General features: G+C 32.3%; 2 protein-coding genes across 2 annotated transcripts; both read left to right on the top strand.

Moving 5' to 3' along the window:
* The first annotated feature begins 3239 nt into the window (after positions 1-3239).
* On the top strand, positions 3240-4316 carry LOC145158160 (uncharacterized). The gene is made up of 2 exons (XM_079077091.1): positions 3240-3409; positions 3611-4316. The coding sequence occupies exons 1-2, from the start codon at positions 3240-3242 to the stop codon at positions 4314-4316; spliced, it is 876 nt and encodes a 291-aa protein (XP_078933217.1).
* Positions 4317-7089: 2773 nt separating this feature from the next.
* Positions 7090-11057, top strand: LOC145160054 (subtilisin-like serine-protease S). Its single transcript, XM_079079118.1, has 11 exons — positions 7090-7310; positions 7383-7477; positions 7580-7677; positions 7771-7929; positions 8014-8125; positions 8539-9115; positions 9195-9289; positions 9454-9696; positions 9797-9911; positions 9992-10178; positions 10255-11057. The coding sequence occupies exons 1-11, from the start codon at positions 7215-7217 to the stop codon at positions 10836-10838; spliced, it is 2361 nt and encodes a 786-aa protein (XP_078935244.1). The 5' UTR covers positions 7090-7214; the 3' UTR covers positions 10839-11057.
* Positions 11058-11353: the final 296 nt, after the last annotated feature.

Here is an 11353-nt window from a genome sequence, read left to right as displayed (position 1 = left end):
CTTCATACTTAGGGTTAAAATTGTAAATACCTCATCATCGGAATCTTACATCGATAGGAGAGAATATGAAAGTATACAATTATTATGGTTGAGCACGGTGCAGTTCGGTGCGGTTTTTAGACAAAACCACAACCACAACCGCAAGTTGCGGTTATTTATAGTAAAAACTGAAAAATGCGGTTTTGATTCGGTTCGGTTTTGTAGTTATTCTTGTGGTTTTGTAGTTATTTTGGTGTGGTTTCTATTTTTTAACCGCAAAATGAGATGATGCGGCTTTGCGGTTAAAATGGTGCGGTTAGTAGCCATGCTCGAATGAAAATGAAAGATACAACTAATATGTGTAAATCTGAGATGCAAACAGGGGAATAACACATTCTGTAAAACATTAATGAGGTGAAAATAGGGGATAAAACATTCATGATTCTTGTGTACTGTATAACACACAACAAAATCAGGGGGAGTGTTTAGTAAATTCACATTCTAGTAGCTAATCCACCCCCGAAACAAACGAAAATGTTACTCAAGTGTTGCAAAAAGGTTTTTTGTTTTTCGGCAATATTTGGATTAAATAAATAATATATAAATTCAACATAAATATTATATAAAATATAATTTCAATATATATAATAAATATATTGCGGTTATTTCGACGATTTTGGTGCGGTTATACAGACTAAAACCGAACCGCACCGAGTTTTGCGTTTTTTTTTTAAATTAAAAACCGCATAATCAGTTTTATGTTCGGTTTCGGTTTTTCGGTTTTCGGTTCGGTTTTTGCTCACCCTTAACAATTATACATATATGTTTTTTTTCACAACCTTCGTCGTTGTGATTTTGGATATATGGTTGCATGTTTTTTGAGCTCAAGCTAGATAAGATAGAAATATGTAAAACATGTCAGACCAATATCTTCAAGGATAAATTAAGAGTGTACTTTATGATTATATCTATCATGTTTCAAAGAAGAAGTAGAGTTTGGAAGGTTAATTACAAAGTGAAGAATATTCATAAGGTTTTTTCATAGTCGTAGAAGTCAGGAAGTACATAGAAAAGTGAAAATCTTGAGCCTCTAATTCAATTGGTATTGATAAATGAATATCCAAAAGTGAAAGTAAAACAAATGATCTTAGATGATATATTAGGATTTTTAAAAGCTGTGTTACTTGATTGTCACCAAAAGATTTACCTCTTTAAAATGTCGTTTATATCGGTAGGGCTGCCTACTTGTCATGTGTTTTGAAATTTGAAAGATTTTGGAAGGAAATTATAAGAGATAAACAATTAATTTTTTCATCTCCAATTTTTTTTGTTGAAAACGTGCAAAAGCTAAAAACTAGTTGTAAATACGTGACTACACATGCAAATCACATTTCATCTAACTACTTTTCATACTTGATTATATTTCGTTTTCCTTCATTTTATTTTTAGATTTAATTAACTAAGCAGTGATTCCTATTCAACCCAAGATACCTTTAATAGCAACCATGAGTTTGTTAAATCTTGACCTGTGTTCACAGTTCACGATAGAAAAATATATACTTTGTCAATTTCTTAAATAGTTGATAAACATTGGTCAACTTCCAGCAAACACACACTTCTTATTTACTTAAAAATTGTTTTTTTTTTATCTCGAATAAGACTTGAATCCTTAACACGTGGTCGAAAGCAACTATTACTAACACTTGATATTAGTAGGTTACAAGCATTTTTGTACGTTTGTCAACTTGTTTTATTTATTTTGGTAATATGTGTAGACATTCGATTATTAAAAAGTATTTATTATTAATTTTAATACAATCGATGATTTATCAGTAAAAAGAGGGAGTAGTAAAGTTTTGTTTTTGTTGAGAGTAATCTTTTGGGGTTTAGTGAGAAACATGTGATAAAGATTCTTATTACCAAAAAGGGACTCCATTTTTTGGGATGTTAAGAATGTCTGCCACTGAAAATGTGTTTTACCCGTTGTTGCATGCTTTCTTATCATTCCCTCCCAACGGTCAAATCCCAACTTTATAAAACACACACACTCTTTTAAAGCTATATATTTTTTTTATACATATATAAGCATTTGATGAAATGGTTGAAAGTATTCAAAAATATAAACTACAAACATAAGAATTAAAAGGTTTAAAAACTCTAAAAAAAATACTCAAATTTAGATTTTAAATTATGAAGTTTTAAAAGTTTTAAAAAAATTGTTGCCAAAAACGCCCAATGTATAAAAATAATTTAATATTTTTTTCACACAATATTTTTAATTCGTAAGATGGTGCCATATGTTTCATATAATATGTCTTCTGTAATTATATACATTAATGAGTATTAGGTAACAAATGATCTAGAAATTATTTACCAAATAAAAACTATAAAATAAAAGTAAATATCAACAATGTATTAAGTATTGCTTGATTTTCTTTTTCAATGTGAACATGTAAAGTTCAATATAACTCCATGGAAACTTGAAATAAAGAAAAGCATAAAGGAATGGACACGATTTTTAAATAATTACTTCAAAACAGTTCAAATAAAAAAAAAATTGCTGCTAAGTCATAAAAAGATGAAATTAACTTAAATTAATGTACCGAGGTTATGAAAAAGTAGCAATAATTTAAAAAAGGAATTATGGGTGAGGTAAGGCCGAGCCCACGAAATTGATAAAATAATATTATCACATCTAAAATTTTTAATCGTAAAAAACAAAAGCTCGGTGAATTAGATATTAACATCTTTATAAACACATACATTATCTTATTATTATTATTATTATTATTATTATGTTTCATTTCAACCGAATTATAAAGACCGAGATGTTTAATATTATTTCTTGTAAATTGTGCACATCCTCATATCGTTTCAATATTGACAATTCATGTTAAATGGTTTTATTAAAATTAAATGAAGATGATCCGATTAGTGTGATTATAAAACTAAGAGGGGCGGGTGTAGGCAACGCCCGTATGGCGTTATCCGATATGGCAGCGCCATAACGGGGAACACCCCCCCCCCTCCCGTTATTACACGTTATGTTATCTCGCGTGATGGTGGTAACGTATGTTAACTTGTAGAAAATCGAACGTTTGCAAAATCAAACCGTTTAAAAACGGTAACTTTAATTAAAAAAAATTTACTAATTACATTTTCATTATTATATATACCTCATTCTTTTTACTACACATATTTCTCTATATATATCTCTATTTCTATATCACTCAAAACACAAACACAAAAATCAACCAACTATGGATGAATTTGATCCGGCACATCCGTACAATGATGATAACGACGAAGACGCTTTGTTCGTGAGTATGATGTACCGGTATTACACAGACAGCCTACTACAGCCAGATCCAGCTCCACTACTCACGCGACGTGCGGCGTTAAATAGAGATCGTGAGGAAGGGCATAGACGGCTAGTTAACGATTACTTTGCGGAAAATTGTGTCTACCAGCCAAGCGATTTCAAAAGAAGATTTCGTTTGCGAAAAAATGTCTTTGAAAGGATAGCCAACGCTATGGAAGCAAGACATCGTTTGATTCAACTTTTATAATTTACAAAATGTCACTTTTAGATAAAATAAATACAATTTTTACATGTTTAATATTTATTTAGGTATGAATTTTTCCAAATGAGATATGATGCTAGAGGCAAACGAGGCTTCACAGGGTTGCAAAAATGTGTTGCTGCAATTAAACTTATGGCAATGGGGGAGTCGCCCGATTCTGTTGACGATTATATGAGAATTTCTGAGAGGACCGCACGAGAAAGTTTGTATTTATTGGCAAGAGGTGTTGTCGAAACCTTCAGTGACCAATACTTGCGCAAACCTTCGTTGCATGATATGCAAAAACTATATGCGGCGCATGAAGAAAGACATGGTTTTCCGGGTATGCTTGGGAGCATTGACTGCAGACACTGGAAATGGAGAAATTGCCCCGTGGCGTGGAAAGGCCAGTATTCGAGCGGTCATCATGGAGCGCCTTCGTTGGTATTAGAGGCTGTTGCTTCACAAGATTTATGGATTTGGCATGCTTTTTTCGGGGTTGCGGGTTCTAACAACGACGTCAATGTTCTCGATCAATCACCAATATTTGACGATCTTTTGTCAGGAAAAGCCTCGGATGCTCCTTTCACAGTGAATGGAAATGAATATAAGTTTGGGTATTACCTTACAGACGGAATATATCCACAATATTCCACGTTTGTGAAGGCGTTTCGACACCCAATAGATCCAAGGGACAAATATTTCAAGAGACGACAAGAAGGAGCTCGTAAGGACGTTGAACGTGCTTTTGAAATCAAAATGGCACATAGTTGAACATGCGGCGAGACCTTATGAGTTAGATACTCTACGATATATCATGTATGCATGTATCATAATGCATAACATGGTTGTCGAAGATAAAGGACGCAATATTGCAACGTATTCGCCTACGGAGCCAAGACATGTGCAATTTCAACCAGGGACATCGGAATATTTACATAGAGTGGTTGATATTCAAGATCAGTGAAAACACAAGCAACTCCGTGAAGACTTGGCGGATTACATCTATGTTGGTCACGAAGAAGAAGATGAATAGTTTTAGGCCAAAAAATGTAGGTTTTATCATCTTTTTTTTGGCTTTTTAGGTTTTTAAATGTTTTTGTGTTTTGTTGTAATTTTTTTAATGTTGTTTTTAATTTAAGTTTTATTAAAATTTTATTTTTACTTTTCAAATATAAATAAAAAAAAAACAAATTCGAAATATAGAAAAAAAAACATAAAATAAAATAAAATAAAATAGAAAATAATTGGTGTTATCACATGTTATTAGATGTTGCCCATTTCCACATTGGGTGTTATAACACCAAATTGTGACTAGGATGATGAGGTGAACAATTTGGGTGTGATAACATGTAATAATATGTTGCCCACACCTAGTAGTCTAAGGGATAATATTATCGGTTAGTGTTTGAAATTTTACAATATTTTGAAATAACTTACGGTAAAGTTATATATCTCTCTCTTTTTTTTTACAGAAAATAACAAGATATCAGGTTAAAATTTGAAAAAACTTCTTTTTTTTGGTTATTATTTTTATTATTTTTTTGTAAAAAATATGAATATCTCTTTAATTACACCAAAATATTAGAATTTTCTGATAATAGTTCTTATATTATTGATAACTTTTGTTAAGGGATGCGTTTAGCACAAAGCTTTTAAAAGGTTTTTGAGAGATTTTAAGAAAAAACTTCAATAAAAAAATTTCTTTTCGCAACATAATCATTTAGCTTTTATTTTAAACAAAAAGTCTTGAATCCATAAGCTACTTCAAGTAGTTTTTAGTTTTTCAAAGCTTTTTCGCTTTTAGTTTTTAACAAATTTACATATATAAAAGTTAACATCTATTTTTGCCAAACAATTCTACATAAATAAAAATTACAACTTCCAACTACTTTTTCTAAACACGGCCAACATAATTATGTCTTCTATAATTTGGTTATACCATTTAATAATTATCATAAAAACTATTTTTGTAGATGTAAATTTGAAAATTCACATCCAAATGATGCAACTCATATTGTTCACGGATTGTTGTTTTTCATAACTTTTATTACATAAAACATATGTCTGTGGTAATACACAAATGTCTTCTTAGTTAAATCAATTTGGTGCTTTTAGGTTGATTCCAACGTATATGTAGGGCTGACAAATATGTACCACGGAAAACCAACCAACATGTTACCAACCGAACTAATAAAATCGGTAGCCAACATGTTTGGTTGCCAATATGTTTGGCCGGTAATACCATGTCAATTAAGTAGTCTTGGTACGGTAATGGTACAAAATTTTGAATACCATGGTTGTACCATACCAACCAATTCATATATATATATATATATATATATATATATATATATATATATATATCAATTATTCCATTTTTCAAGTTTTAGTTAGGAATAACAACTAACAAGTAATGGTCGGAGTTACTAATATAATTCTATTGATATTGATTCTTTTTTGAACGAAATGATGGTAAAAGAAATTACTAATACAAGGTTAAGGAAGGTACAATAACACTAAAATGATTTACTTAACACAAACGATGACCACAACTTCAGCTCATATTCATGTTTAGAAAACTTTCTAACCATTCAGTGATGATTATAACATGAAGGCTTATATAGATTATCAAGTGTCAAACTCTTCAAATATAGATATTATTTAAAAATTTTGGTATATACCAATACCAATCTGTACCAACCAAATTTGTTGGTAGCCAACTAAGTTGGTACCAAGTATCGTTGGTATGATATTGGTAGATAAAACTTTATGTCAACTATAATTGGTACGGTACATGGTTTGGAGGAAAAAAATTTGGTACCGTACCAATTCCACCCCTACGTATATGTATTGTATAGAACTAGAACTAGCATTATCAATATATATGTAGCCTTGACCACATACAATAATATTATAGTCAAAGTTTCTTATCCCCACATGATCCGGTTGAAATGACATTTCACAACAAAAATAAGGCAACCGATAGAAAACGAAACCCCAATTAGGTTACTCGTGAAGTCTCAAGTAAAATCATAGCTTTTAATAGACAACTAACATACTTTTAATTAATCTTAGAAGTTTCAAGACTCCTTTAATCGAGCAAAAATATAGAACAACGTAACAAACACACTTTAAATTAAAATGAAGCATGTGAATAATTGGATTTAAACACATGAAACTTCATTGAATGTGGATGTAATATTCTGATTTCTGACATTTGTGATCACATCTCCTTAGTTGCCGGGTCAAGTAAAGTAAGAAGAACTAACCACACCCACGGGTTTGCTTAATTTCAGGATCCCTGAGTTGTGCTTGCATTAATTGCTTTTAGTTTTTATCCATTTATAATTTCCGTTTCAATAGCTTATATATTTTACATAATAAAGTTTAATTTAAAATATATAATAATATAAAATAAATTCAGGCGAGATTTCTGTTTTATAAAAAAAAATTAAATAACACCCCAACACATTTAAACATTAAAGCTGTTATAAGCTTCATCCCCACCGTTCCCATTACTTATACTGTGCCTATGTCCCACGGTATATATGTGACCAATCTCCCCCTCCCTCTCTCTCTCTCTCTCATAAATTCTTCCTGAAACTTCCCCTGTTTTAGTTTCACAAACAAAGAGAATTTCAGAAGACACACTTTTTGACCTGAAACAAAATGGCATCTTCTTCTTCTTCTTGCAACACCATTTTTTTGGGTTTTTTCGTATATCTGTCTCTCACACACCTTACAACCTTCATTTCTGCTAATAAGGTTATTTATTCACTTATATCACTTGTAATTTATTTCCTACTTTTCTTCTTCTTTAATTTCATTTTGTTTCAGGTGTATGTTGTGTACATGGGTAGCTCCGACAACCAAGACCCGGATCAGATTTTGACCCGAAACCATCAAATCCTCACTTCTGTTCATAGCGAAAGGTGGTCTTAATCGTTTTATTTCTTTCTTTCTCTCGTCTTTTTCCCGAATAGGGTTTTTGAAATAATTTGGAGGTTTTGCATTTTTTGATTTTTTTTTTACAGTGTTGAAGAAGCTAAGGCTTCTCACTTGTATAGTTATAAACATGGGTTTAAAGGGTTTGCGGCTAAGTTAAATGACGATCAAGCCCTTCAAATTTCGAGTAAGTTCAAGAAATGGCATTACACATTTGCACTTCCCACTTCTATTTATTTGTTTATTATATTTATAACTACTTACTACTATTATTTTGTAGAGATGGAAGATGTGATATCGGTGTTTGAGAATAAAAAGAGGAAGCTACACACAACACATTCATGGGATTTCATTGGTCTTGGAGAAGAAGAAACCATGGAAATCCCGGGATTTTCCACAAAGGAGCAAGTTGATGTCATCATTGGTTTCATTGATACAGGTGGGATTTCCGATTTCGTATAAAATTAAATGATCCCTTTTATTTATTTTGTAATTAAGATTAAGATGTTGGATTTTATGATAGGAATTTGGCCGGAATCCCCAAGTTTTGGCGATTCCGACATGCCCCCTGTGCCACCGGAATGGAAAGGAATATGCCAATCTGGGGAAGCATTCAACGCTACAAATTGCAACAGGTTTTCTTCAATCATTTCCATATGGGGTTGCTTTAACTTTTAATCGGATAACCCTAAATCAATGTTTTTGTCGAAATTCATTTGATTTAATTAAATTATTTTTGCAGAAACATTTCATTTACTATCTATTTCGCAAGATAAATAATCATTTCACAAAATACGAATTACTATTTGGCAAAATACGAATAATTTGGCAATACATGGATTCTTTTGGAAAAATAATAGTTTCTTTCTTTTCCACAAAATATAAATTGTTTTGCTAAATAATAATTTCCTTTTTCACAAAATAGAATACAAATAATTATTTCGCATATGAATAATTATGCACAAAATTATAATTTATTTTTTTTCTTGCAAAATATGCATATAACTATTTCACAAAAAATATCCTCATTTTTTTTTACTTGAAATAGGAAATTAATAGGAGCAAGATACTACCACATGGGCTACGAAGCCGAACAACAACAACAACAACACAACAAATTAAACCAAAAACATCTCGAAAACACAGACGACCCAAAAAAGAAACTATCATTCAGGTCACCAAGAGACAGCAATGGTCACGGGACCCACACCGCCTCCACCGCCGCCGGCCGCTACGTGGCCATGTCCTACAACGGCCTGGCCGGCGGCGGAGCCAGAGGCGGTGCGCCCATGGCCAGGATTGCTGTCTACAAAACATGTTGGGATTCCGGTTGTTACGATGCCGACATTTTAGCAGCTTTTGATGATGCAGTTAGAGATGGGGTCCACATTGTGTCATTGTCATTAGGTCCCGATGCACCTCAAGGGGATTATGTCAGTGATGCGATTTCCATCGGATCTTACCATGCGGTTAGCCGTGGGATTACGGTTGTTTCTTCTGTTGGGAATGAAGGGGGAAAAGGGTCGGCTACTAATTTAGCTCCTTGGTTAATTACCGTTGCTGCTAGCTCCACTGATAGAGAGTTCACTTCTAAATTACAAATGGGAAATGGTGTTACTTTAAAGGTATATAATTATTTTGATTTTTGATATAAAAAAATGTCGGAATTTTAATTTTTAATATATTTTTTTTTGGATTAAATAGGGGGAGAGTCTTGGTGTGTATGAAATGAAGGCACCTGCGAGGATCATATCGGCTTCAATAGCAAATAGGGGTTTCTTCACCCCTTACCAATCCAGGTGAAAAACAGGTACTTTTGTTTTGTGATTTACAAAAGGGTTAAATGCAAGAAATAGCAACTTACTTTTATAAAAAAAGTATTGATATTTCTGGCATTTAGCCCTTTTACAAAGTAGACATTATTCTAGTGTCAAAGTGTTGATTATTGTCTTTTTTGTTTTAGCTATTGCTTAGAAAGCTCATTAAACCACACAAAGACTAAAGGAAAGGTGTTGTTATGTCGACACACGGAAAGGTCAACAGAGTCAAAGCTGGCAAAGGGCGAAGTGGTAAAAGCAGCGGGTGGGGTAGGAATGATCCTCATAGATGAATCTGACAAAGATGTTGCAATTCCATTTAAATTCCCAGCTGCTATTGTTGGAAAAAGAATGGGAAACAGAATTCTATCCTACATTAATAACACACGGTTTGTTACTTTTACAGTTTTACTTTACTTAATTACTTATTATTAATCTTTTAATTATTATATTCCAAATATAATTTTAACATTTTTCATCTACCTATAGCAAGGCGACAACAAGGATTTTCGCATCAAAGGCTAAAATAGGATCACAACCTGCCCCTCGTGTAGCGTCATTCTCTTCTAAAGGTCCTAACGCTCTAACCCCAGAAATTTTGAAGGTAACGTTTTATTATTATTATTTTTTTTAATAAAAGTGGAACTGATTCATTATTAATTTATTATCTGTTTTGTATTGTAGCCTGATGTTACAGCTCCAGGGTTAAATATCCTTGCAGCATGGTCACCTGCAATTGGAAAAATGAAATTTAATATTTTATCAGGAACTTCCATGGCGTGTCCACATGTAACTGGAATTGTAGCTTTGATCAAAGCCGTTCATCCTTCATGGTCTCCATCCGCTATCAAATCTGCAATCATGACTACAGGTAAATTTAAAGAATTAAAAAACTTTTATTGTGAAATTAAAATCAAAGAATCTGATATAAACAACAAAAATTGCAGCTACAGTATTTGACAAGAAAGGAAACCCGATAAGAGTTGACCCGGAATCAAGAAGAGGGAACGCCTTTGACTATGGATCGGGTTTTCTTGACCCGACAGCTGTCCTTGATCCTGGCCTTGTATACGATTCAAATCCCACAGATTACAAATCGTTTCTCTGCTCAATTGGTTACAATCAAAAAATGCTTCACACAATAACGAGAGACAACACTACGTGTAAAAGTAAACCATTTTCAAATCACCCCTCGAGCCTCAATTACCCTGCAATTTTAGTACCCAATTTAAAGTCAACGTTTTCAGTGACAAGAACGTTGACCAATGTTAGAAACCTAAAACAGAAAATGAGTTACAGTTATAGAGCAGTGGTGTCGACCCCACTTGGGATTGAAGTCGATGTGCACCCGAGAAGATTGGTCTTCAATAGATATGGTCAGAAAATGAACTTCACTGTAACTTTCAGGAAAAATTCTGCACCTTCTCAAGGTTATGTGTTTGGTTATTTGCAATGGAAGAATAGAAAGACACGTGTTACTACACCTTTGGTTGTTCGAGTTGTGCCTTCTAACTTGGGGGTAGTTGTGTAATTAGGATTGAAAAAAGATTTAGGTTACAAGAGTTTGTGGTAGTGGGTAATGGGTATACGAATATGTTTTCTTTATTCTGTTTTGTTTTGTGCAGTTTTTTTTTAGAACATATGGTTGGTTTTGGTTATGTATCTATTGACACAAAAAACATTGTAAATGCTGCATTATTTGGGGTTATATCAATTATCAAATACAAAAACAACATTTTTCGCACTAAAATGATAAAAATGGTGTAATATTTGGTGCAAAAAGTACTTTCCATTTGACTCATTACACCATTTTTAACATGAGAGAGAACATTTATATTTATTAGCTTTTTACAACTTTGACTCGTTATATAACTTTATATACATAATAGATTTATGTCAATTTAATTTATAATGTAACATTACATATAGAATATTATTAGTATTAATAATAAACTAAAAATACATAAATTTAAAGTTAAATGATCAAACTATAAATAGTACACCCTATTTGGTTTTATAATATTAACAAACACCAAAATGGTGTAA

This window comes from Lactuca virosa, chromosome 2 (assembly GCF_052849685.1).
Source record: "Lactuca virosa cultivar CGN04683 chromosome 2, Lactuca_virosa_CGN04683_v6, whole genome shotgun sequence".
In the NCBI taxonomy this organism is placed as follows: Eukaryota; Viridiplantae; Streptophyta; class Magnoliopsida; order Asterales; family Asteraceae; genus Lactuca; species Lactuca virosa.
This window is presented reverse-complemented; position numbering and strand designations above follow the sequence as displayed.

Excerpts from the sequence above, each read along its gene's own strand:
- LOC145160054 (XM_079079118.1), top strand. The coding sequence starts at position 7,215 with ATGGCATCTTCTTCTTCTTCTTGCAACACCATTTTTTTGGGTTTTTTC. Across the intron at positions 7,478-7,579 it reads ACTTCTGTTCATAGCGAAAG|TGTTGAAGAAGCTAAGGCTT; the intron begins GTGGTCTTAATC and ends TTTTTTTTACAG. Across the intron at positions 9,290-9,453 it reads TTCACCCCTTACCAATCCAG|CTATTGCTTAGAAAGCTCAT; the intron begins GTGAAAAACAGG and ends TTTTTGTTTTAG.
- LOC145158160 (XM_079077091.1), top strand. The coding sequence starts at position 3,240 with ATGGATGAATTTGATCCGGCACATCCGTACAATGATGATAACGACGAA. Across the intron at positions 3,410-3,610 it reads CGTGAGGAAGGGCATAGACG|GTATGAATTTTTCCAAATGA; the intron begins GCTAGTTAACGA and ends ATATTTATTTAG.